The sequence below is a fragment of the Vitis riparia genome, chromosome 5 (genome assembly GCF_004353265.1).
Source record: "Vitis riparia cultivar Riparia Gloire de Montpellier isolate 1030 chromosome 5, EGFV_Vit.rip_1.0, whole genome shotgun sequence".
NCBI lineage: Eukaryota > Viridiplantae > Streptophyta > Magnoliopsida > Vitales > Vitaceae > Vitis > Vitis riparia.
Window position 1 is genome coordinate 4,106,083 of NC_048435.1, and position 26,708 is coordinate 4,132,790.

General features: G+C 33.9%; 5 protein-coding genes across 8 annotated transcripts; 4 read left to right on the forward strand and 1 right to left on the reverse strand.

Moving 5' to 3' along the window:
* Window positions 1-896: 896 nt before the first annotated feature.
* On the reverse strand, window positions 897-4,937 carry LOC117913972 (dual specificity protein phosphatase 1). 3 transcript variants are annotated; one of them, XM_034829116.1, is made up of 6 exons: window positions 4,768-4,937; window positions 4,062-4,318; window positions 3,832-3,967; window positions 3,059-3,179; window positions 1,444-1,589; window positions 897-1,147 (listed from the first exon to the last, which is right to left on the reverse strand). In XM_034829116.1, exons 2-6 carry the CDS (start codon window positions 4,167-4,169, stop codon window positions 1,137-1,139), a joined length of 522 nt encoding a protein of 173 aa, XP_034685007.1. In that variant the 5' UTR covers window positions 4,170-4,318; window positions 4,768-4,937; the 3' UTR covers window positions 897-1,136. The 3 variants fall into 3 exon arrangements, with proteins under 3 accessions (XP_034685007.1, XP_034685005.1, XP_034685006.1); XM_034829114.1 differs by having other exon boundaries at window positions 4,717-4,937; XM_034829115.1 differs by having other exon boundaries at window positions 4,449-4,937.
* Window positions 4,938-8,101: 3,164 nt separating this feature from the next.
* On the forward strand, window positions 8,102-9,428 carry LOC117913857 (probable aspartic proteinase GIP2). The gene has a single exon (XM_034828947.1). It carries the CDS (start codon window positions 8,152-8,154, stop codon window positions 9,316-9,318), a length of 1,167 nt encoding a protein of 388 aa, XP_034684838.1. The 5' UTR covers window positions 8,102-8,151; the 3' UTR covers window positions 9,319-9,428.
* Window positions 9,429-11,000: 1,572 nt separating this feature from the next.
* Window positions 11,001-12,582, forward strand: LOC117914141 (probable aspartic proteinase GIP2). The gene has a single exon (XM_034829355.1). The coding sequence runs from the start codon at window positions 11,016-11,018 to the stop codon at window positions 12,321-12,323; it is 1,308 nt and encodes a 435-aa protein (XP_034685246.1). The 5' UTR covers window positions 11,001-11,015; the 3' UTR covers window positions 12,324-12,582.
* Window positions 12,583-15,315: 2,733 nt separating this feature from the next.
* On the forward strand, window positions 15,316-17,415 carry LOC117914919 (probable aquaporin NIP7-1). 2 transcript variants are annotated; one of them, XM_034830440.1, is made up of 5 exons: window positions 15,316-16,189; window positions 16,296-16,523; window positions 16,614-16,808; window positions 16,892-16,953; window positions 17,057-17,415. In XM_034830440.1, exons 1-5 carry the CDS (start codon window positions 16,001-16,003, stop codon window positions 17,265-17,267), a joined length of 885 nt encoding a protein of 294 aa, XP_034686331.1. In that variant the 5' UTR covers window positions 15,316-16,000; the 3' UTR covers window positions 17,268-17,415. The 2 variants fall into 2 exon arrangements, with proteins under 2 accessions (XP_034686331.1, XP_034686333.1); XM_034830442.1 differs by having other exon boundaries at window positions 15,699-16,189; window positions 16,296-16,520.
* A 1,810-nt stretch (window positions 17,416-19,225) lies between these two features.
* On the forward strand, window positions 19,226-25,644 carry LOC117913950 (signal peptidase complex subunit 3B-like). Its single transcript, XM_034829085.1, has 6 exons — window positions 19,226-19,510; window positions 19,618-19,665; window positions 20,975-21,037; window positions 22,416-22,469; window positions 24,682-24,768; window positions 25,187-25,644. Exons 1-6 carry the CDS (start codon window positions 19,382-19,384, stop codon window positions 25,310-25,312), a joined length of 507 nt encoding a protein of 168 aa, XP_034684976.1. The 5' UTR covers window positions 19,226-19,381; the 3' UTR covers window positions 25,313-25,644.
* Window positions 25,645-26,708: the final 1,064 nt, after the last annotated feature.

Genomic DNA, 26,708 nt, shown 5'->3' on the forward strand with positions numbered 1-26,708 from the left:
AAATTGAATTCAGATTAAAAAAATAAGGTTGTGTTGTCTTATATATTAAACATATATATGAGAGGATAATTTTATAATTAATTATCACATTATGTTTGGTTTTAGGAAAATATTAAGGAATTTTAAAAAAAAATTAGTTTTTTATATATATTTATTTTATTATGAAAAACATTGAAAAAAATTAGTTAAAAATTTATGTATTTTTAAATTATTTAATATTTATATAACATTAAAATAAATTAAATGAGTTTGAAACAGTGTATAAAAAATTAAAAATAATTTATTAAAATTAATTTTTTACATTTGTTGTCTTTTTTTCCTTCTTTCTTCACTATTTTCTTCTCCTAGATTATTTATATCCACTAGAATAAAAAATAATAATTGAATTTATTATTTATTTTTATAAAAAAAAGATTTGATGTTCTTAATTCTTCAACTTAAAAATCTAAAAATTAATGAATTAATCTTAACATTTCAATATCAATTGTAACAATAAGTATCCAAAGATGAAATGATATATCCGATATATCACCCCGAAATTTTGCATAAGTGGGGGACACATTTCAGTAGCTCGACATTTCCACAAGATCTAAAATCTCTAAGTCATTTTCCATGGGAGATGGCTAGTATTTCTGTTAGTTGGGGCATCATCCCCAGAGCCAGCAATTTAGTTCAGGGGGCAACCTTTGAAACAAATATGGGCTTTAGGCCCAATCATCTAGAGTTATCAGGCTCGAGTCCTAATGGGCAAGTGTAGCTTTTTAGTTTCAATATTTGGGTGGATGTGCCCCCCTAGGCACTGGCTGGCTCCGCCAGTGCCCAGAGCTCTTGGTAAAAGGAAGGGCCAACTATTTGCCCACAAGACAAGAACAAGCCATAATACACATCTATGGTGCTATGGAGATTTACAATTACAACACATTCATTTATAATAAAGTAATTCATAGCAATCTCTTAAACCATAAACTAATTTACTTCTGAACATTACATTAGAGATCAAATTTTATCCAAGATCATCAACTTGAAGCTGCTTTGAATATGCACAAGCAGCTTCCCTGGGTTTTCTGCCCGAGTTTTTAATCAAATTCTGGACGCAAACAAGTAACATTCATCTCGCTGTTCATCACTCAGTCTGCTCATCTTTGTTCTGTTCATCATAAGAATTCATAAAAAAGAACATATTTGAATCAGAGGCTATCTGACTGTAAACTGCAAGAAAGAAAAACAGAGCAACTACAAAGATTTATTTATAACAAAAAAACTTAAAAAAAAAACAAGTACTCTAACCTAGGCAACAAGAGTTTAAAAACATACAATTTCAAAGTTCATACATCAAAGAAATAAAGGTTTGAAGCTCAGTGCAAGTGAATCCCACGATTAGAAGCATTAAGAGTGGTAAGATAGAACAAAGAAATAAAAATAGTGGTACTGAGGATGATGTACCTCGAAGAGATTTTTCAAAGTTCTGTAATTGTAACATGAAACCATAATTAGGAGCTGCGTGTTGCCGACTACTCTTCACATGTTCTAGAGCTTGAGATAGGCTCATACCATGCTTTTTCATCATATAAGCAATTACAATGGTCACACTGCATGAAGTAAAACAAAAAAATCAGAGTTCAATTAGTTTACATTGTATATACACTTTACATGAAAGCAAAAATTCTATAGAATAAGAAATGTTAATGGTGAGGAATATTATAAACCTGAAAAATGAAAGCACACTCATGATTCGGAGATGAGAGTCTTTTAGAAGAAAAGGGGAAGAAAATAGAATTAGTAAATATCAAATTCCAACCTAGATGATATTCATCCTTTAAAACAACCCTAGTGATACCCCAAAAGTTGCATCTCATGCATATGTAACATTCCCGCCCCCCCAGTATTTTTCTCACATTTCCTCGCCATTCACATCATATAACACCTGTGGCAGGAAACGTAACAAGAACAAACAACAGAAATAATATCAAGAAGCAACTTAATTAAGTTTTAATACATGATCTGTCATATCAGACCCTTCAACCTAACAACCACACCCATGGCTAATATGACATAGTCACGTAGGCATGGGCAAGGGCAAGGGCATGGGATTTCTGCCCGACACTTCAAATCCATCCCATTTTATTTAAATGGATTCTTGCTAGATTGATTCTGCATCTAGCACACCCAAAATTGAGAAATCACCTGAAATACTAATGAAGTCTTATTCATTGGCAATAGGTAGTGGAGTTTGCAAATAGATAACATTTTTTTCATGAAAATTTATAGTTAAATCTAAGTTATGATGTCCCAACAACCCAGTCAGACAGTTGTTGCTAACTCATTTGAGTGCTACAACAAAATGAAGGAGTGCATACATTACTAGGTCTTCTAACATAGTCTTCTGTAGGTTTTTCCACTATCATCGATTTTTCATGGCTAACTTTTCTTGCGAACATAAGGAAGCATCTTCTCTTGAAAATAGTAAGATATGGTGGTCAAACAACTCAATTGATTAGTTGTAGCCAACTTCAGGTAAGTGTTATGACAAACAAGCAGCTAATTTTGTTACAGCTTCTCCAACCATGGTTTTTTATAGGTTTTTCTATTATAAATACTGTCGTGTGGAAAACACTCCTCATCCCCTTCCTACATTTGTTCTTCCAGGTTCCTAATAAGGGCAAGAAAGTGCAGTATGGTTTGACATGCAACAAGCTAAGAGCAAGTTTTATGAAAACATACTTTTAGTTACACTTGAACAGGGTTGTCCAACATCAGATCAAGCTTAAACATGAGCCAAGCTCAACCAGTAAAAGCTCAGGCATTCTAATAGTGGGCTCAACTGGGTTAATTTATACAACTAATCAAGCATTAAAATTCTTGTCCAGGTCTGGTAATAAATAAAAATATGGTAAAGTGTATGATTTCCATTTGCCACTACAATTTTGGAAAATTCAAAGGCCTTTGGTTGACTGATCTATCTGAAGTTGACAGTAAGCAGTCTCACAAATTTTCTACACTAGACAAAAGAACATGATCTGTATGAGGCAAGTAACTTTGATACAGCTGGAAAAATCACCTTCTGGATCTTCCCAAAAAGCAGTGAACCAAGACACCACCACCCAGTCTTTTCGCTTCATCAATGAAATTGAAACATTCATCAAAGTGCTGTGCTATATTTGTGTCCGCTTTGTCCGTGACTGCCTCAATCCACAAAGAATGTAACAAAGATGATTAAGGATTTAAGCTCAAATGCTTAATATGGCTTAATACAATAATATTGATAAAAAACACGGATTCAAAACATTCAGAACATATATTGGTAGGAGAAAGAGAAACATAATGTCACACAACTAGGGACACCAAATAAAAATTAAAAGTAATAATGTGGAATTGGAACTTCTTCAAGAAATTATAACATTAATATAGTGCTTGAATACACAAAAAAGGATGGCTCATGATTCTGCAGATTCATTACATTTCTTGCTAATATGCACTGCACTAAATGATTAATTCTTTGTATTGTAGGCACATAGATCCTTCCTGATTCCATTAGGTATTCTATTGCTAACATCCATTGGGATTTGCATCAACAACATGATATACTTCACTAAAGCTCACAATAGTATGCAAAATCATCACAAATTTGAAACCATCATTTCAGCTAAGACAAAACAATAGCTTAGATGCAGGAAGCTGATTGCAGATTCCTAAAAAGAATCTGCTTGAAGAACAATAGATAGGAGACAAGGATTACCCCAAAAGACATGCCAAAGAAAATTCAAAAACCTAACATAAATGCAGTTTCAAAGGAAAAAACTATTCACCCAAGCAAAGAAAGAACTTTGTTACCTTCAATGACTTTATATGTGAAATCATTTGGATGTGCGGGATCCAACGTATTAGCCACAGTTAAAATGTGAGTGATATTCAAGCTTTTCAATTCACTCTTATTCGAAGCAGCTCCAACAGAGCCCAGGAAGAGACCCTAAGAAATCAAGAAAAATGATACAAAACAAAGTCAGTCTCTAGAACCAGCCTAACCACATATAACATAAATTAAGAAACCAAAACTCAATTACTTCATCGATTTGGCATGGAACATTGTCCACTTTAAAGCATCTTGTTAACAGCATAACTCGTTGAATTGCTGCTACCTGCTTCCTAAACCGGTCATCAATACGATCCATTGGCAATAAAGAAACCTTTTCTACTTCTATATATACTTTTCCACTTCAAAATAAGCACAAAACTGCTGGTCACTGCACTTTTCTTGAATGGTTAAAATTTCCCCAATTTGAACATCAAAATCAGGTGCCCACAGTTGAGCACAACCAGTCTGTAGATGCATCCAAACATAATTTCAAAAACAATATTAGAATCGGAGAACAGAGAGGGTCTAAGATTCCTTCCCTCTTGGGAAATGTTAAGAGTATAATTTCAGTATTAAATTACATGAATCAACCCACCAAAATAAGACAAAACCCATTTGAAGAACCGCCAGTAATACCATCAAACTCTCAAAAATCTATCAGGAAGAAGAAAAAAAAAAACTACTGAAAGCATTGAGCTCTGGGCATGTTACTTGAACCCATTATCCAAAATGTAAAATTTTTTTCCTAAAGTTTGCAACTGATCCAAATCCAATTCTTGATCAATCTCTAAAAAAGAAAAAAAAAAAGGTGCTTTTCATAGCCATAAACGATGAAGAAAGCAACAGCATGGAAGGAAAGTTACTCCTCAAATTTCATGAGAAGGAAGGATTGGAACTTTTGACGCAGAGGCGACCTTGAAGGCTGCGGATAGCCGGTATAGATTTTGCCTGCGATCACCGCCGGCTCGTTAACAGACGCGATGGCCGGAGAGATGGGAGATGATTTGGGAGAATCGTTCTTTTTCTTCCAACTATATGCGGGGAGACAGATTAGACTGAACCGTTGGATTGGTATCGAGTGAAAAGTCCGAGAATTATGATTTTGTCTCTATATTTTGAATCCATCCCACCATATTTATTTATTATTTTATTACTTATTAAGATATGGCCGTTTTTTTTTATATTTAAATTTCAAAAGAAAAAATATTATTTTTTTCTTAATACCCAAGTTAATCTGAAGACTGAATGGTGATCAGATTAAGTTCCGAAATTTTATAAAATGATTTGAAATTAATCCACATTGAACTAGAGTATTAATGTGATAAGTCAACTTCGGATCGATCGTAGTCTCGTAGATGTGAGGAAAGAGAATTGGGCCTAGAGCTACACATTGAGCTGGGCTAGCCCGACTCCTTTCAATTTCGCCCCAGCAAACCCTTGGTCCAACAATGTTCCCTTTTACCTTTTGACATTGACAATAAGAAACACTTCTAGCTTTTTTAATAATTAAAAAATTTTATCATTCAAATATTAAAAAATCTAAAATATTTTTTAAAATTGATGCCAAGACACACTCTTAATGGGATTCATTCTTTTAACATCCAAACATATATTTATGTAATTTAAAATTTTTAAAAACCTACCTTGAATTTAAGGATATTTTTGTAATTTGAAAATTTAAAAAGAAATAAGATAAGTAAAATATTTTTTATCTCTAAATTTGCCCATTATCTTTATCACTTTTTTTTTTCTTAATAAAATTTAAAACCAACCAAGCTTTATTATTTTCTCATCCTTCCCTATTTTTTCCCTTTTAGATGCAAGTGATATTAGTGAAGGGGGGTCACATAAGAAAGCTGTTTTTATTGAAAGCAACTTTAGAATTAATTATTTAGAATTGTTGACTTAAGACTCAATTCAATATTGATTTTTATAATTGTTTATTAAGTGTTTTGTATAACCATTAAATTTATTGTTCAAATGTTTTAATTATTTTTAAATTTAAAAATTTATAATCTTTCAATTTTACTTTATTATTATTTTAAATTAATTTGAGGTAGTTGACAACTAACTATATATTAGATTTGTTAGTTAAGATCATTAATATGTTGGATCGTAGGGTTTGATACATAAAATGACTGTGGTACCCTTGGCCTTTAGGTTTATGGTCTCACACCTTGTAAAAACAATTTTTGAAACTTAATATCTAATATTTTATAAAACTAAAGTCAATTTGAAATGTTTTTAACCTATTTTTATTATTTTTAAATATGTTTTAAAAATAATTTTTTATATCAAATACTTTATTTTAAACCATTTTATATACTTGCATAATTATTTTCTAAAATAGTTTTAAAAAAACAAGTAAAAATAATAGAAAAAAAATAAAAATTATTATCCGAAAACATGATTGAAGTTAATTGTCAAACCTTTTTTTTTATTTAATTCTATACAACAGAAAACTATTTTTGAAAACAGAATAGAGTTTTTAATTTAAGGTGGGTTTTTTTTTAAAAAAAATATTATAAGCATTAGATACGATGGTAATTTATTGAGCTTTATCTTCGTACTCAAAAAAAAAAAAAAAAAAAATTACTTATTAGCATATGTTATTAACTCGTAACAACCATACATAAAGAAAAAAAAAAATTGGCATGAGGCAGTGGAGTCAATAACATTCACATGCTTTTATGTACGTCACGCCACTACTAGCGAGGTCCCATCTTGGTCAATCATATTGGGTTAGTGGATTGGAAATTGATCCCAAAAAAATGACCATTTTTTTAACAAGTTGCCCTCTTCACAACTAGCTAGTATAAATTAATTGAAATCCACCTTATCTGAAATGCCTACATCCCTCCAACTCTTCCTCTTATCCCTTATCTTTGCATTGGGCCGTTGGCACAAATTTCTTAGTGTGCGAAACAAATTGGGATTAAAGAAATTAAAGAAAGAAACTGCAACATTTAAAGGGCTCTCTAATTTTTCTATTTTCTCATGAATGTGTCTGGTGAGTGGTGACACCACATACCATATCATCCTATTGCCACTGCTTAAAGCTAAACTAGGACTCACTCGCTATCCTACGTCCAAATGCTTAGTAATGGAGAAGTATAATTTTTTTACTATTTTATGCGTTAAAAAGAGAAGATATAAAAATAAATTAAAAATCTTGATGGATAAGGTGAGACCGGACAAGACGATGTAATATCCGAACTCATGTCGAATTTCAAAAAACTCTCAAATTCACTTACTCTATCTTATATAAATATTATCCATTATAAATTCAATAAGTTTTAATAACTCTAAAATATATAAATTTCTCTTTCTAATCAATGAAAGATATCATAATTACGTCTTTTTTCATACAAATTATATATTTTCATTATATCTCATAAGATTTTAGGATCAATTAGACATCCTTTACGAAGTTACATAGTTGCACATCACTCATTCCCATTTAAATATTATCTTATAAAATGCATATTTTTAATGTGGGGACACACAACTAGAGTCTAATATCTCTCTTTCATATGGGTATCATTCGTTGCATAAACAAACAATCATTAATGCTAATACATATTGTCCATTATGAATTCAATGGATGATTACGATTTTAAAAAAATCTACTAATTAAAAATTTTCACTTTAACACAGTATCAGAGACATCTCCTCCTAATTAAGGTGAGATATCACAAAGTCCCTCCTTGTCCACCATGGTTAATTCACTTGCAACTCAAAGTCATTTAAGAGTTTAAGACAAATGAGCAAAACCTAGCCGATATGAGTCCGGATAACGACAACATCTTGCTAACATTACTATTGCAATCTTTATGATTGAAGACTGTAATACCTGTGGACATGCCAAGTAATCGGTGGATTGCCACCCTGAATAAGTCCAGGGAAGAGAGAGAGTTAATACCTCCATCAGCCAGTTGTCATTGATAGAAACTTGGAGAGAAGATGATATCGGTATTACTGTATTAGGCACTAAACCATAATTGTACTAACCAGAAAAAGGGTCTAATGCCCGTTAAAAAATTCAGTTGAACAACGCACATCACATGGCATAAAAGGTTCAAAATATGGATATTTCGTAGCGGGTGTGTAAGGTAGGCACTAGAGAATAAGTAGATCTAATCAGCAAAAGGTCAGCAATCCTAGGGTCTTATCCACATTTCAAACTTACGCAACCCGCGGCGTCTCACCGCTACACCCCTTATAATAAGGGTCCACTGACTCCACTCGCTGCAGTCCTCTACCAATTCCAAGCCCATCTCTCTCCCTTATTCTTCTCCATGACTCTGCCTCTCAAACCCCTTTTCTTCTTCTCCTTCGTTTCTCTCGTCTCGGTCTCTTATTCTCTGCTCCTTCCTGTCACCAAAGATGCTGCCACACTCCAGTACGTGACCCAGATTCATCACGGCACTCCACTTGTTCCCATCAAGCTTGTGCTCGACCTCGGGGGTCCCTTTTTATGGCTTGATTGCAGTTCAGGCCATGTTTCATCCTCTAATACCCCAATCCTGTGTGGTTCGATTCAATGCTTAACTGCAAAGACCAGTGATTCTGGGCATGGGGGTGGAACCTCCACATGTCGTCTCTCCCCAGAAAACACCATCACAGGACTGGCCGCACCAGGAGAGCTAGCAGAAGACATGGTAGCTGTGGAGGGGTCAGAGATGGGTTCTCGCTTCCTTTTCTCTTGTGCCCCCAAGCCCCTCTTAAAAGGCCTGGCAAATGGCACCGTCGGAATGTTGGGCCTCGGGAGGACTAGAATTGCACTGCCGTCACAGCTCGCCGCATCGGTCGGCCTCCACCGGAAATTCGCAGTCTGTCTTTCATCATCCGACGGCACCGTATTTTTGGAGAACGAAATTGCCAGAACAGACGTCTCAAAGTCGCTCATGTACACGCCCCTCCTCCCTGGTCAGGGTCCCAATTCCGAAGGCTATTTCATCAGTGTGAAATCAATCAGGATAAACAGCAGGGGAGTCTCTCTTGGGACAATCACCGGAGGGACTAGGCTAAGCACAGTGGTTCCTTATACAACCATGAAGAGATCAGTCTACGACATATTTACTAAGGCTTACATCAAGGCTGCTGCTTCCATGAACATAACCAGGGTGGAATCCATGGCACCTTTCGGGGTCTGCTTCAGGTCCGAATCCTCTGAGCCCGCTGTGCCCACCATTGATCTTGTGCTGCAGAGTGAGATGGTGAAGTGGAGGATCCTGGGGAAGAATTCCATGGTGCGGGTAAGCGATGAAGTTATGTGCTTGGGATTCTTGGATGGAGGTGTTGACCTAGGTACAGCAATCGTAATAGGGGGTCATCAATTGGAGGACAATCTTCTAGAGTTTGATCTCAGTACTTCTATGCTGGGTTTTAGTTCATCACTGTCCACTAGGGAAAGTAGCTGTTCTGAACTGAAATTGAATTCCATATTTAAAGGGTCTCTGTAAATTTGTAAGTCCAGAGCCTGATAGAGGAAGAGAAGAAATTTAAAGATGAGATTTCTCCTTTTTTTTTTTTCTTTTTTAAATGAGACGTTAAATTGACGCGTCATTTTCTATTTGATGGTGCCAAGGCTTTACGTGGTTGGCCGTGACTTAAAAATATGCTTTTAACTCGTTGGCCAAAAAAGGAATATGCTTCCACCGTTTTCTGTCGTTTGTGGAGCGTCATATTCATCTAATACCGACCATCGGAGCTCCTTCTATGTGCCTGTGAAAAGACAGAATCCACCTTACAAATCTTATCCATCTGTGCACACTGATTTGGATTTCATTAGCTATTGACCTTTCGAGTCTTTTTGTAACCTAAAATCTTAATATATAAAAGTAAGAATGGGGTTTACACATTTTTTTTAAATAAAAATAATAATTAGGTAATAAACATAGATAGATTTTATATTTTATAAATGATAAGGCATCGATATCATTTAATAAAATAATTAATAAATAACATTAGCTGTAAGAGAGTTTTATATTTTATTAAAAGTTTATAAACAAATCCAAAAAATATTTGGTAAAAGAAAATAAAATATTTGTGGTTGTTACATTTGATTGACCACAAAATATATATATTTTAAGATATTATATTCTATTTGATATAATGTCACGGTATTTAAGGTATTATATCAAATGGAAAATGTAAGTCATATTGATATTTAATTTGTAAAATAAATAAAGAATAATAAAATAAAATATATGTTATTTTTTAATATTTGATATTATTTAAAATAAAAATTATATTGCATTTCATTTTTTATTAAATAAAAAGATTTTTTTTTTAAATTTCTCTTTTTATAACCATAAATGAAATTTTTAATCAAATTTTATTATTCTAAAAAACTAGAAATATAAAAAAGTACATATATATAACATATTCCATTACTATCATATCTCATATTTAATTCAACATATAATAAGTAAATAATAGATAACTTATTCTTTCTTATTAAGAACCAAATATGAGATATGATATGTTATATTTTTTTTCTTATTCTATCTTATATAATATCATGTAAACCAAACATGATATTAAATTATTTTTTTTTATAATTTTTAGATTCAAATATTTAAATTATCATCTTATTTATGTATATGGATCTGACTACAATACAAAAATATATTTTTTTTATTCATATAAAAAGACATCATCAATCAAATGATACTATATCTATATCTTATGTTACATCATTTGTACCATAGTTTCATTTATCCTTGCTTAGTGCCTTCATCACATAGTATCCTCATTCAACATCCTAAATCTCATCAAACATATTAAACGGTCGGGATCTTTTGTTTCCCAAGTACTACTAGCTAGGCATTTTCTTATGTACATTTAATTGCCTCACTTGCATTCACGTGACCATTTATTATTAACTATAAAAAGAATAGTGCAGCCCACCATCAAATAACACATGCCTATTTAATGTTTATCTGTAATAGTAGGTTATAAACCACCTCCTCTGATAATGATTTGAAAGTCAAAAAAGTCCAAAACTTCAACGGCTTTATTGAAGGCAGGCCAGGTCACCAAGTCGCCATCCTTGACTTAGCGTTATCCATAAACAATCGATGAGCTGTATAAATACCTGCTGGAGTTTCCACTTTTGCTCACACTTCCAACTCTTCTTCTTCCTCCATCATTCAATATGGCTTCCACGTTTCTTCATCTCCTCCTCTGCTCCATTCTTCTCTCAGTCCTCTCTCCATCCCTAGCCCAGACATCTTTTCGTCCTAAAGCTCTCGTTCTTCCAGTCTCCAAAGATGCTGCCTCCCTTCAGTACATCACCCACATCAACCAGAGAACCCATCTAGTCTCCATACCTCTCACCCTCGATCTTGGCGGCCAGTTTCTATGGGTGGACTGCGACCAGGGCTATGTTTCATCTTCCTACAGGCCGGTCCGTTGCGGGTCGGCCCAATGCTCCCTTACCAGGTCTAAAGCTTGTGGAGAGTGTTTCTCTGGGCCAGTAAAGGGATGCAACTACAGCACCTGTGTTCTGTCCCCTGACAATACCGTAACTGGGACTGCAACAAGCGGTGAGGTGGGCGAAGATGCTGTATCCATCCAATCCACTGATGGGTCAAACCCGGGCCGCGTTGTTTCAGTCCGTCGATTGCTTTTCACTTGTGGATCGACATTTCTATTGGAAGGCCTTGCCAGTGGGGTCAAAGGAATGGCCGGTCTTGGAAGGAGTCGGGTTGCACTCCCTTCACAATTCTCATCTGCCTTCAGCTTTAATAGGAAATTCTCGATTTGCCTGAGTTCTTCCACAAAGTCTACTGGTGTCGTGTTCTTTGGGGATGGGCCTTATGTTCTGCTGCCTAAAGTTGATGCCTCCCAATCCCTTACCTACACCCCACTGATTACTAATCCTGTAAGCACTGCATCCGCTTATTTTCAGGGCGAGGCTTCTGTGGAGTACTTCATTGGAGTAAAGTCCATTAAGATCAACGGAAAAGCCGTGCCGTTAAATGCAACATTGTTATCCATTGACAGCCAAGGCTACGGAGGAACCAAGATCAGCACAGTCCATCCTTACACGGTCTTGGAGACTTCAATCTACAAAGCTCTCACCCAAGCCTTCCTCAAAGAACTTTCAACCATCACCAGAGTGGCTTCAGTGTCACCTTTCGGGGCATGCTTCAGCTCAAAGGACATCGGTAGCACACGCGTCGGTCCGGCTGTGCCGCCCATTGACCTCGTGTTGCAGAGAAAGAGCGTGTACTGGAGGGTGTTTGGCGCAAACTCGATGGTTCAGGTGAGTGACAATGTGTTGTGTCTGGGATTTGTGGATGGAGGCGTGAACCCCAGGACTTCAATCGTGATAGGGGGGCATCAACTGGAGGACAATCTTTTACAGTTTGATTTGGCCACTTCAAGGCTGGGCTTCAGCTCATCGCTTCTGTCCCGGCAGACCACCTGTTCTAACTTCAACTTCACATCTAATGCTTGAAGGGTTTCAATACCTTTACCATACAACTACATACGGAGAAGTGATGATCGTATTATTCAAATTATTGTTTATGCGTCTTCCTACTTTTCTGGACTAATTAATAAATTGCCATGTTTGCTACTTTCCAAGTAATGGCCTAATAAAATGTAAACAGTGTTGATTCCTTGATGTCTCTTTACTCAAATGATGAAATACTATATATGCATTACTATTGGATTGAGTGCTCTTCTTATTACTTAAACCCAAATTATCATTTTAGGGTTTAGAAAAACTTGATAGTTGTCATACCTCGTCCAATTGTGCTCCTTGGTCATTACAATTTGGAAGTGTTTGTTGCCCTGGAGAATCTATCATGTTTTAAGCTATATATGAAACTATTTTTATTAAATTTTGTCACAAAATGTGAATTGATTCATTTGGTTCTTCTATCCAATCTCTCATTGTTGTTATTAAATTGGGGTAAGACATTATTTATTTATTTTATTGAACTTCAAGAAGTGATTGAAATTGAGTTTGATGTTGACTTCAAGTGTGATTTAGAAGAAGGTATGTAATTGAAGTAAGAAGGTGTTAGTCAAGTAGTCTAAGAGTGGATTTGTGGACATTTTCGATCGCTTGCAAGCTCATAATGCCTTTTTTTTGTTTTTGTTTTGTCTCTTTGGAGATTTTCTATGTTAAATCTTTGAGTTAGTGAATGAGCTAGAATTTGTATTAGTGTTTATGAAATTTTCAATGTTTTAATGAGTTGTTGGTTGAGGGAATGAGCTGAAATTTAATCATTTAAGCCTTGGAAATTTTAATATAATTTTTTCCATTGTGGAGTTAATTAGTGGATATTTGGACATGTGATTTGAGATGTCGAAAGCTTATGCAAATCTTGATTGTGGAGCATTATTTCATTTGCATATAAATTGCATTGATTAAATTATTATTCAAAAGATTGAAAAAGAAAAATAAGAAAATTTTTAGGGAGTAATAACCTTTCTTTGAATAATAATAGAGATAGAACTTTTAAAAACATGATATGATGTAATAAAATAAAATAAAATTTTATTAATATATTTATATATTTTGATTTCACTTTCCACAATTCTATCTATGTTTGCATTAATATTTACCTAAATATTCATACATCATCATTTGCATTATACATGACTTTTCCTTCCTTCCTTTCTCATTAGTACTTCCACCAGTGTTGTATTGTCTTGTCCCTCCTACTCCATGGTGTACCTGTGCAAGACATAAAAATACATTTTCCCCCTATGTTGTACCCCTTCCAAACCAATGATGCAGGATTGCAAGCATAAGACTATGTTTGGTTTCGAAAAATCTGAAGGAAAATACAAAAGAAAGAAAATGGAGAGGAAAAACAAAATAAAAGAAAAAAAATGAAAAAAAACATAGATGTAAAATCAATAAATTATTTTTGTATATTACTTCAAACTCATTTAACTTAATTTAATTTATTTAAGTTTCTAATTAATTTTAATTATATTTGATTTTTTTCATATTTTTCATAATAAAACCAAATATAAGAAAATTATTTTTTTTCATTTTGTAACATTTTTTTTATTTGTTAGTACTTTTTGAGAACTAAACATAACCTAAAATGTTTCTCAACAAATTCATATTGTTCGACCAATTTCTTATAACATGTTCATGTTGATCAAAATTAAAAAAAAAAAAAAAAATACTCAACTTTGATGATGTTCATGTTGATCAAAATTGAAACAAATACTCAACTTTGATCATCAAAAAGTGATTTTATTTACGTAATTTATCATGAAAACTAATCATAAGACTAAACGTTCTACAAAAGAGCACATAAAAGTTACAAAAAGACAATTTTAAAATACATTGTTTACGGCTTTTTGAAAGCAAATCTTCAATCATCTTTATAAAGCCTCATTTTGATTAAAACAAACAATATCAGGGGATCAATATGATTATCCCTAACAAATAGTCATCCTCCAAGTGTTGGATCAAAAAGCTTGAATAAATTTTATTGTGCTTTGCAGGGGATTTTGAGGGTCATGCTCGGCGTTGAGCTCATGAGGATCTAGGATACCCTATTGTATTTTAGCCCTCTTATGCATCTTAATAGAAAGTTTTCTTATTATATTTTAACTCTCTTATGGTTTAAGGTTTTGTTTTAGGGACAAATTAAAATGTTTGGTCGCAATAGAAAGAAGAGCGAGAGTCTTTATCCTTGTAATTTTCTTATTCGTTTGATTAATAAATTCTTGAGTGTTGTTGTACTTAGTGAACATAAGAATCATATTAATTACCAAACCATCTTTAAAAAAATTTGTCTTTTATTTATTTTTGTTGGTGTGTGGTTTGCTTAACACCAAGTTGGCTTATATTAATTGGTGATTAAATTAATCATGATTTTCATTTAGTTAAATCTGCAATAAGGAAAATCCCATGATGATAGCCCTATCACCACCCACCAATATTTCTACTTTAACATACATAGGTTTACAAGGGAAAAAGAAAAATAAGAAGAAAGGGAATCACAGCATTAGTCATTAATTTCTCTATCACTTCAACTTGCTCAACTGTCTAATGATTACATATCTTGCTCACCAAGATATGTTTATCCTATATTCCAATTCAAATTATCAGATAAGATAGCCTACGTCTACGCATATATACCTCCATCCCTACTGATAACTTGCGTGTGGATATATAAATAAAAAAATATGTATAGAAATATAAAACATATAGCTTTGCAAAAAATCCGTAGAGGCTTTCAACAATTCTCCATTCATTTCTTGTCATTCCCAATACTGTTGCCTGATTTTGAATGCTCCCTGAAGAAGCTAACATTCTTGTAGGAAAATATTGGACAGTTCATTCCACCATTTTTGAGTATAGAGATGCATCTACATTTTTTGTAGTTTTCTTTTATAGGCCAAGAGAGAGTCCCTTAAGGAGGAGAAAACTCCCTTTTATAACCACTTTTCCTTGTGAATGAGCATAAGCAAGTGATTTTCACAGTAGGTCAACAAACTTTTTGCAAGGATAAGGATAGTTGGACTCGTCTTTCTAAACACAAGTTAGTCGTCTTTTTTTATGGTTCTGGGTTTGGGATGAGATGATTTTATGCTTTTTCAGGTACTTCGTTTGGGAGGTGGTATATTAAAGATATGCTGATATTTGGGCACCTCTACTCCCAATCTCTCACATTCACCCCACTCCCTATATGTACATTAATTAGGAAATATAACACAAAATACGAAGAATATGAAAAGGGAACAAATAAATTTATGAACAGTGACCCACAAGATGGTGAAAAATAGAGGTAGCCTAGGTAGAAAGGTTGCCAAAATGTTGAACCGTTGGAAAAAAGAAAATACAAATATGGTACTTACCTCTAAAATGGAACACCTAAGAAGCATGAGTCACTTTTCCCCCCTTTGGGTGTAACACAAGCATTGTGTGTTGAATTACTTGAATTGTAACCGCACCTCAATTACCTCTTCAGCTTCAATTCCTCAGAGCCCAAACTGTGTGACCAACAAACTAATCCCCCCACGTCCATACCTGCATTTCTTGATCAATTTCCCTCCCATGGCATGCAAGAAACAATCCAGCTTTTCTATATATCATAAATTCACTACACATCTTTATAAAGACACCTGCCAGACCACTAAAGTTCTGAGAATTTGATCATGAAAAGTCTGTTTGAAAAGCAACTATCTCCCGGTACTTCCAACAATTCATCAAGTAGTGGGCAATCTAGAGATGATCAAGAGCTGGGCTCTCATGCAGTGCCCAAGAATGGAGATCATGTTCGCAAGAAAAACTCATGGTTTTGCTGTTCTCCACCTGATCACATGGATCTGAACCCTGCTCGAATGGTAAGTTAGGAGGTTAAAACATTCCAAGAAGCTAGTCTCTCATGAAACTTACTATGTGATACATTTTCATTGGGTCTTAGCCATTTGAGTTTTAACAAATATGCAGATTTTAGCAGAGATGGTGGGGACTTTCATTCTGGTTTTCTGTGTATATGGGATTGAAGCAGTTACCCAGCTAATGAAAGGCGAAGTGGGTCTCTTGGAGTATGCAGTCACTGGAGGGTTGACAGTAGTAGTGTTGGTTTTCTCCATTGGGTCTATCTCCGGCGCACATGTAAACCCTTCTGTCACCATAACCTTTGCTACCCTTTGCCAATTCCCATGGTCCAAGGTAGTAGTAGTAGTCAACAACTTCACCTCCTAATCAATTTGAATGTTTATTGAGATCCAATGTTGAAGTTGTTCCTAATTACTTGTCCCAAAGGTTCCATACTACATATCGGCACAAATAGTAGGTTCGGTGCTGGCAACGTACGTGGGAAGGTCTATCTATGGCATAAAACCAGAACTTATCACTACCAAGCCGCTCCAAGGCTGCAGTTCTGCCTTCTGGGTCGAGTTCATCGCCACATTCATCATCATGTTCCTAGCTGTATCTTTGACAAGCCAACCTCAATCTGTAAGAAAAGAATAAATAAATAAAAAACAAGAAGCCATATTTGGGTAATCTTTATGCTTCATTTGATTATTGAGAAACTGCAGGTAAGCCACTTGTCTGGTTTCGTCGTTGGAATAGCCATTGGACTTGCAGTGCTAATCACAGGGTATACATATATATATATATGTATACAAACTCAATATTACTGTACTATATCTCTACCATTTTAATCACAGTGTGTGTTGGTTTCTTTGGTTTTTCCATTACAGGCCTGTTTCAGGAGGATCAATGAATCCAGCAAGGTCCTTGGGACCTGCAATTGTTTCGTGGAAATTTGACGACATATGGATTTATACAATCGCCCCAACTCTTGGAGCTGTGGCAGGAGGTCACCTGTTTCATCTGTTACGTCTCCGGCGCCTGCCTTGCACCCCCAATTCCTCTCCCAACACCATTCTACTAAGCAACGCCTTCCAGTAGGTTTTGGTGGAACTGAGTGTAGAAGAAGGTAACAGGAAGAGGATGCTGCTGCTGTATTTTTCTATTAATTTATCTGGTGTTTGAGAATATTTAGTGTAAATTTAATATGCCTTTTTGCCTCGACTTATCTATACTGCTTATTTTACTATTTTTGATAAAAAATAAAAATAAAAATGGAACTTCAACTTTCCTATGTTGTACACTCAATTACTTAATTTATGATTTAAGTGTTAGATCATCCATTCAAACTTATTTTTTACATGTTGGATTTGAATGAATAAAAAAAGCGGAAAATAGAAATAAATGTCATATTTGATAACTGTTTTCAAAAATATATTTTTGTTCTCCAAGATATAAAAATAAAAAAAATATGTTTGATTATTAGAAAATAAAAAACAAAGTGTTTTTAAATAATATCTTTTAATTATTTTTAATTCTTGTTTTAAAAATATAGAAAATGTGTTAAAAATATTTTAGATTCTTAAACAAATTTTTGTTCTAAAAACAAATTTTAAAAATACTTCCTAAATAGAGCCAAATTCTCATTTTATCTTAATGTTTAATAGTAATAGGGATTATAAATCATGTAATAATCTCATTCCCTAAAAAATGATGATTTAAGAAACAATTTCAAAATGGATATATTATGAATTAGTTAATTACCGTCATAAGTTTCAAGATGATTAAGCCACAAGATTAAGTATTAATCATATAAAAAAGTTTAAATGGACATCAATAAAAACTAATTAATTGTTAGATGGATGGCTATAGCTTTCGGGTTGAGAGACAAATCCTAGGTTTAAGTCCATGACAACTCGAGAAATAAATTTATTTAAGTTAATAATTTCGTTTCATTCTTCTTAACTTAGACTTTCTATATTATTATATTTTACTCTCTATTGAAGATTTAAGTTTACTGTGTAATTAATTAGAATGGTACAAGTAAATATAGAGAACTCCGAGAAAGTCTAATTGGGATCAATTATGGCATGAATTGGATGTTAAATTTTTAATTAAGCTAAAACTCTTTTAAAATTGATTTTAAAACTTTGTGTGAGTGCACAAGTGATGCTCCTAGCACTCAAAGTACTTCTTGGCTCGAAGCTCAAGCACTCCTTAAGGTCTTTGAATTCTTTCTGTATTTTAAAATTATTTGTTTTAGGAAAATTCTAGATTTAGCCTAAAAGGCATTTTGTCCTATAAATACTATATATGCTATAAAAGTTTTTGCTCTTTGATGCAAACTTTGGGGGGAAAAAAAGGATTTTTAGCCCTCATGTATCCCAAAATTCTCAAAAGTTAGCTTTTTCTCGTGCCTTGGGCTTAAGAGAAAGATATGCATCCCTCATGCGTTGAGTTGTTGACGTGAAAACTAGTGTAAATTTGGGAGTAAGTTTTAGGGATAACATCCGTACTTTTCTTTTAATGGTAGCTTTGTGTAATACGGTATTTGGTGATCTTATAGTTTTTACATCCATATAGTCTTTGGAAGATTTCGTAAATGGTTTTCCACATAAAAATCATTTTGTCTCGTGCAATTTATTTCTTTACCTTCTCTCTACTTATTAAAGATGAATTAAAAATAAAATTTTGGATTAAAAGAAGTTAATACCTATTCTCCCCTCCTCATATTCAATAAATAAGATCTAAAAACTTTCAATGATGATAGGTATATTGTAAGATAGTTAAGCCTAAGAATTGCTAGGCACATAACAATATCACTCATCGAAAAATAATGGCTCAATAAATGGTTAAGAACGAGTGTGCATAAGTTTCCACTATAAGATCTCATATGAGTATGATGTTAAACTTAATAAAAAGGCTTAGAATGACTTAAAAAATGGATATATTATGCAATAATTATGCTCCATTTAACCCAATAGAAAATGGTTAAGCCTCGAGATTTATTTTTCTATTTTTAAAATAATTTATCATCCGTCGCCATGAAAATTTCATTCCCCGACCAAATGCGCGAAGCAAGGATGAGAAAATGCTGGACGTGCGTTTTCCCACTAAACAAACGCGCCCTTACCGAGCAAAGGAAGTCCACCCGCTTTGTCCCTTGTACAATTCGCCATACCCGAAAGTGAGAAGAACTAAATTTCGAAAAAGAAATGCATTCGTACGGGTATAGAGCAAACGGTGTGCTCTCATTGTCATTGACTATTCTAGCCCTACTCTGCACTGTCGCCTCTCTCTCCGGCGGTATTCTCAATCTCCCTCCTCCTTCCGCCCATGTTGAGGTCTCTCTCTCTTTCTCTCTCTCTCTCTCTCTCTCTCTCTCTCTGCGTCGCTATTTATATACTTACGGATGTATTCAGATCTGGTACCTATGTTTTGATATCGGTAGGTGGTAAACATCAATTGGTTTCAGAAGCACCGAAGTGGAAACGACGAGGTAAATTCATTCTTGATTTCGAAAAGAAAATATTTGGATGCCAAGTTTCAATGATTATAGATTCTCCATTGTATGACTTGAAAATTAATTTTGAATTTCTTTTAAAAGATTTGAAGCTTAGATTCTTGGAAAGTTAATTTTGAAGTGGTGAAAAAGGGGTCCTAGTATGCTTGCTTGATTCATCGATTTCTTTTGGCTCTTGGATAGAATGAGAGCAAAATGGAATGAAATTGTGTTTAAAAAATTGTAAAATTTGAATTTCCTTGAAGAAATTTTTTGAGCATTTCTGTGTGCTTGCAAAGAATGTAATGGGTGGTGGATCTTTGACTTCACAGAATTTGTGTTGTGCTTCATTCTGAAAGAAAATACAAAGGTGTATCAGCAGTGATTTGTGTGAAATCATATATTTTTCAAGGAATTTTTTTTTTTGTTTGTTGTTTGTTGTTGTTATATAAAATGATGATCATTAACAACTATTTAAGGACTGCCATAGATGGAAAAGATTGATACTCTAATTAGTAATAAGGAAATGATGGTTTTACCATGGGGAAGTCAAGCCATCTATTCGCAATGATGCTTTGCTATGTTGACATGTTGGCTTTTGATTAAGCCCTCATCTATAGAACCATTTTTTAGTGCTTGCTATTTGGCAGTTGGACTTCCAGCCATTGCTCTTTGAGTGATGCAGGAGAGAAGTTATTGAATCCTCTGTCCATTATTGCTGTCAATGCTTATGCTCAGGAATCACTTCTCTAACATTTAATTAGTTGAATTTTATATTAGTAACTACAACCAAAAAAAAGGTGTGTTCTGAACATAGTGTTCTGTTGTAAACTGAGAAGGAATGATAAGAATGAAGCATGCATCATTAATAAGTAATCCAATTTATTTCTTTGAATGCATATTTGGTGTGCAAATATTTACATGTCATGTCATTGAGTCTTTTTTTTGAAGCATCTAGGAGAACCTGTTGGTAATGCAATGCATTTTAATTTCCAATGATAAATTGAATCTGCAATACAATAGGCTTTGTTGTTAAAATTTAGAGGTTGCTTAAAGTCAGGTCAAAGTTCTTCTGTTGTTGTATTTTTAAATTTATTTATAATCCTTTTTCAATAGTTTGATGGATGATGTGCACCTGGATAGAACTTGATGACCGACAAGGATTCAGCACACCAACTCAATATTGGGATTTTAAGGGTTTATTTTTGTTGTTGTTGTTGTTGTATACGGTTTATTCATGTATCCTTGAAGCATTTTGATCTATTTATTTAGGTCGTTGAAGTCATCCAACTTCTACTTTATGTAGGTCAGCTTGACATTAAATATTTCAGCAAATCTTGAGTCATTGTTTACTTGGAACACGAAACAGGTATATCAACCAACGCTTTTATTTGCTTAGAAATGATATCTTGCAAAATGCTTTAGAATGATATTGGCTGGACTCATACCTTTTGTGTCTACCATAGTGATTCAATCAATACTTTTTTGGAAAATAAGAAAATACTTGTGAATTTTATTAGATGTGCAAGTGAGACATATCTTAAACTCTCCTTGTATCTACTTCCATGATGTAAATTAACAGATCACCCTTACAAATTTTACATTGTCCTATAGGAACTTTCTATGTGACTAATGTACATAGTTGTTAACTCATAAAATGCATCATTTTCATGTCATGTATTGTAAGTTTTTTTATATAGTAAAAAGTAAATAAAAAGAATATGAATACATGTGTGTGTGTACTAATAGCATGAAGTACAAAATATTATATAACCAATTTTATGAAAGATAGTAGGATTTAAAGAGTTAAACTATGTCATGCCATATGAAAACATTGAGTGCTAGATTTTTTGAAAGTTAAATTTAATAACATATGAGTTTAATGCATAGGTTATCATTAAATCGACTAAAATAAACTTTTTGAATTTTTAGATATGATTTTTAGTTTCAAATTCTAACTAAGCATATGTACTTATATGGTTATGAGTGTGTATATCTATATGTGTCATCTCTAAAGTTCCAACTTTTATGTTTGTCATCATTTTTTCCCCATAAATAAACAACAACAACAATAAAGACCAAAAAAACAAATATATTAAGTAAAAGTTTTTATTCACCAATCATCATCATTTTCAATGTCAACAAAAAATAAAAACAACAACAAAGACCAAAAAGACTAATATATTAAGTAAAAGTTTTTATTCATCGATTATCTTTGTTTTCAATGTCAACATTCAATTCATTAAAATGAAAATTCTTCAATATTCATTGTAAGAATAAATTTACTTAGCTTCTAACATTATATTTGACAGTAAGAATGTAGTTTTTCATATAAGATTATTTTACTTCTCTACCTTCTATGATCAATTTCTAATCTTATTGTCCATTTTAAACAAACAATATAATAGTTTTTTAAGAAAAAAATTTGGATTTAATTTTAAAAAAAATCATAAAAAATAGTTAGGGGTGTATGTGTTGTTGTATCACATATTATATCATGTATCACATGTATATCTATCATAAATTATGCTGAAGATAATATAGGAATTATGATACATATTGACATTCATTAAAAAATTATATTGTATTGTTGTATGGTATCATGTATCAGTTTTTAACAACCATGCTAATATATCTTTTTACATCGATTTGTGCCCCCCTCTCTCTCTCTCTCCCCCTAATTTTATGTACGCAATGGAAATTCACAATATAGGAGATAGTATCTAACTGAGAATTTAATATTACAGATATTTGTCTTCTTAGCAGCTGAGTATGAAACCCCGAAGAATTCGTTGAATCAGGTATGCTGTAATAGATTGTGATGCAAATGCCTTTGCAGGGTTGTGTTCCTTTTTTTCTTTATTTTGGGCTCAAGTTGCTGCACTTTTATGTTGCATGATAGTATGGAGACTTGTGGTGGTTGTTGAACTAGTTTCCATTCACTTGTTCCCTTTGTGTCTTAGTAGGAATTCAACATTATTGTTGCTTTCTTGGCAATCTTTCATATGCTTAGCCTCCATTTCTATACACAACAGCCCTCAATTCACGTCAAATGAGGGCTGCTTAACTTATGACTATGTTTATTGTGCAGTACTTAAAAGTTCCTCTTGAGCTAGTTCAAACTTCAAATCACTGATGGTATAAGTGAGATGGTTGTACTCTTAATGTCTAAGAAATTATATTAAGGTGAAATAAATTTACCTGATGTATTTGGATTCCATATAATGTAGTATGTCATGTTATTGTTTTATACAAGGTTAAGAGGCAAAATTTATCATTCCCTAGACTTCTCCAGTGTAGACTGAGTAATAAGATTGACATGAATTTAACTAATGTGACCTGATCTAGAAATTAGTCACTAACTATCATATGATATTGATTCTATATGCTAAGAGAATGTGGCTACAAAGAATGAACAGGATTAATTTACCTACAATTAGCATCTAGTGTTTGTGTTTTTGCTGCTTGCAATCTCTTAAACAAGGCTTACATAGTGAGTTACTGGGACTATATACCCTCCCAATTTTTTAATCCACCATGGCTTGAAGGTTATGTTGTTGCTTGAGGGAGGTCTTTGCAGTGATTAGATATGTGAATCATAATAATGAAGGTAAGGAATTAATTTTTTAATCATGGTTACAAGATTATTTTATATTATGAAGAACAGAAAATTTTTTTCTTTGAACTTAAAAGAATATACAGTGAAGGACGAGCTGTCCTTCACTACAAACAAAATCTTTCAACAAATTGGAGAAACTAACAAGATCACTGAAGAAAAACAATGGAGTACCAAATCAGAAAACAGATCATAACCAAGAAATATACAGCTCAGGGGGGGTAAAACTCCCTCACAAAACAATCTGACTGAAAAGCTCCACACATGGCTAGAAGCTAGAAAGTCAGCTAACTGGTTGGCTGAGCATGGAACCCAAAGTAGGAGCACCCCAAAACTCAACCTAAATCTATGATCTGATGTTTTTCCTTGCTCACTCAAGAAATGATTGTGGCAGAATCATGCTCCACTTAAAAGTTTGGATATACCCAATGAACTAACCAAATGCAAGCCCTCCAGAAGTGCCTGAATCTCTTCCAAGAAAACTGAACAAGCCCCAGCTGATTTAGAGAAAGCTCCTAACACCATACCATCACAATCCCTAATCACCCCTCCAATACGTAGCTGTCCTGGGTTATTAAAGAACTGCTATGAAAGTTTACTTTGTGGACACCTACTGGAAGGAGTCTACACTTGGTTTGCATATCCACAGACTCCTCTTGGAAGAGCAAACAAAGCCTTTGCATTTAACTTAAGATATATTGGAGTCTGTGTGTTGGTAACAATAACTTGAACAGTATGTCAGCAATAACTTCATGTGTGGTCTTTCCATAATTTGTTTTTATGTCTGACTCATGTTTACAATAAGAAACTTACCTTTTTTCATTGGATACTCATAGTGTATTTTACTCATAACTACAATAATTCAGAATCTTGACTATGGGAAAGGCATGTCTGGCACAGCCATGGCTCCTGAAGACACGTCCATCCTACTTGGAGTTGAGCAGAGACAGTAGTTATTTACAGATTTGTCCTGCTACATAGTGTGACTAGTGTCTAGTATCCAGTGTCAGTCAAGGCAATTCAATGGCACCATAATGACACTGATGGACATCAGTTTCCTTGGAATGACATCCATATTTCCAAGTGTAGATACTTCCCTATTCAACAAATCTTACAATCCATGGCCATAACATCAACTCCTTAGCAGGCAAAGCTTGTTCCTAATGTTCAGCTGTTTAGTCACATCTATTATTTGTTGTGCATGCTGAACCAATGACTTTGCTTCACTTATGACCATAGTTTCAACTCCTTAACCGACTCTTGTTCATACTATTTGACAATTTTGTCATTTAAGATTACTTTCTGTGCATGCTAAATTGTTGGCTTCGCTTGATTTACGGTCTCCATATCAGAAATCATATTCTGTGCATTTACTGGATTTCACTGTTATGAAACAGGTTTCTATTTGGGATGGTATCATACCATCCATAGAACAAGCAAAGTTCCGGATTAACACCATAAACAAGTACCGTCTTGCTGATCAGGTAAGGCTTCTCTTCAGTACAATTTTGCCACTAATGGTCCCAGGAGCGTCAAACCCCTATAAAAATTATGTGTCTCTCCTCACCAAGCCAGGGCCCAATATTTATCATACTTTATGTTGGTGATACGGAAAAGGAGGCTTTTCTTTCCAACCCCATCAAGAAAAGGAAAAATTTTATAATCTGCCTCTATTTTCTGCCCTCTTACCACCTACCATATGCAACAAGGATACCCCAGTATTTGCCTTCACCTAACATCCATGTCCAACACAAAACCTTTATCTAAATTTATGCATGAAAATGTTCTGGATGTTTCACTGTGGATGCCTTTCTGCTTCCTGATTATGAAGGTGATGATCTGTTTGTCAATCAGTTCACTGCATATTTGTTTTCTTCCACTCATCCTTGTCATCGTTTCCAGGGAAACAACCTTCGGGGCAGAGAATTTAACTTGACATTGCATTGGCATGTCATGCCCAGGACAGGCAAAATGTTTGCCGATAAAATAGTTATGACAGGATATCGCATGCCCCATGAATACGTATAAAGGATCTTTTCTGTGTATTTTAAGTTCTTATAGGATGGGAATTAAACAATTACACTATAAAGAAATATCACAAATTTTTCAAATTGGGTGAAAAGCTTATCAGGAAGAGACTTCCCTTGAGGTTATAGGCTGGCCCACTCTTTCATCTTAGCAATCAATTGCTACCTTCAAAAACGTTTGTCACTTCAACATTGACGCAAATTGTTTTGTACCTAATTTGCATCCTATTTTATATTTTGATCTCATCTATTTGTATTATGATCACATATGTTTTGTATCTTTATTTAACGATCTAGATTTCATAATATACAATCGAGATTGTATGTTTGATAGATGTAAATCAATACCCTAAAATTTTTCAAATATAAAATAAAATACATCGCTCTCACCAAACATGGTGGCTGGATTTAAAAAAGCTAAAAGATCCAAGTATGAAGCTCCAAATGGTGAAGATAAGCCATTCTCCATGCATCCCGGAAGGACTGCAACAAGATCCATTTCGTTCCCTCTCATTGGCTTGTCTGTAATTTTTTTTCTTCCGTTTATCTTATTTAATATATGTATGCATTTCATCGCTCTCATCAATCTGGCTAGCACTTATTTATTTGGACATTATTGGCTTCTGATATTTACTGGCAGCCAATGAAAATTTCATTAGTATTTAATAGCGAAAGTGCAGAGTGTGGCTCACACACCATATTTTTAAAAAGCAAATGGATACAAAAATGGAGGAAAATACCTCAAGATCTCCAATATCTCAATAGAAAATCCAAGAACCCACCCAATTCTTTTCGCAATCAATGACGATTGACTTGCTACTTCACTTCCATAATATTTTGCTTCTGCACTATAAAAAAAAGTCCTCCAATTTGGGCTGCCAAAAGATTCATCCAAATGTTTTTTCTCAATGCCTTTTTCTTTATTTTCAAAATTACCCTGGAGTAGTATCGATTCTTATATTATTCATTATCATCCCTGAGGTCATATCGCACCCATCTTCCAATAAAAATTTGACGCTTTTCTTTCTCTTTATCCATTCAACCAAACACAGCATGTAAATATTCTTAAAGAAATTCTTCCAGAATTCACCAAATCAAATAGAATATCTGGAAAGCTGAAAACTTCAGAGACTACGACAACGAATTATCATTCATGATGATGCTACAAATTGGATAACGAATCATCAAATTTGCTCAATATTCAATGCAGATGCATGAAAGTTTGAATGGTCCCTACGTATAATAGAATACAGTATATGAAAAAGAAGGTATCTTGGCATATAGGTTTTCCCCAAAATTGTAGTTTTCAGTGAAGGCGGTGGCCACAGGCCCCCAAGGTCAAGGGAAAATTGAAGATGTGGCTGTCACTTGCCTTAAGAAAATGGGGATTGCACAAG

Excerpts from the sequence above, each read along its gene's own strand:
- LOC117913972 (XM_034829116.1), bottom strand. The coding sequence starts at position 4,169 with ATGGATCGTATTGATGACCGGTTTAGGAAGCAGGTAGCAGCAATTCAA. Across the intron at positions 3,968-4,061 it reads TTCCATGCCAAATCGATGAA|GGTCTCTTCCTGGGCTCTGT; the intron begins GTAATTGAGTTT and ends TTGATTTCTTAG. Across the intron at positions 3,180-3,831 it reads CACATATAAAGTCATTGAAG|TCACGGACAAAGCGGACACA; the intron begins GTAACAAAGTTC and ends GGATTGAGGCAG.
- LOC117913857 (XM_034828947.1), top strand. The coding sequence starts at position 8,152 with ATGACTCTGCCTCTCAAACCCCTTTTCTTCTTCTCCTTCGTTTCTCTC.
- LOC117914141 (XM_034829355.1), top strand. The coding sequence starts at position 11,016 with ATGGCTTCCACGTTTCTTCATCTCCTCCTCTGCTCCATTCTTCTCTCA.
- LOC117914919 (XM_034830440.1), top strand. The coding sequence starts at position 16,001 with ATGAAAAGTCTGTTTGAAAAGCAACTATCTCCCGGTACTTCCAACAAT. Across the intron at positions 16,524-16,613 it reads AATTCCCATGGTCCAAGGTA|GTTCCATACTACATATCGGC; the intron begins GTAGTAGTAGTC and ends CTTGTCCCAAAG. Across the intron at positions 16,809-16,891 it reads TGACAAGCCAACCTCAATCT|GTAAGCCACTTGTCTGGTTT; the intron begins GTAAGAAAAGAA and ends GAGAAACTGCAG.
- LOC117913950 (XM_034829085.1), top strand. The coding sequence starts at position 19,382 with ATGCATTCGTACGGGTATAGAGCAAACGGTGTGCTCTCATTGTCATTG. Across the intron at positions 19,511-19,617 it reads CTCCTTCCGCCCATGTTGAG|GTGGTAAACATCAATTGGTT; the intron begins GTCTCTCTCTCT and ends TGATATCGGTAG. Across the intron at positions 24,769-25,186 it reads AGTACCGTCTTGCTGATCAG|GGAAACAACCTTCGGGGCAG; the intron begins GTAAGGCTTCTC and ends CATCGTTTCCAG.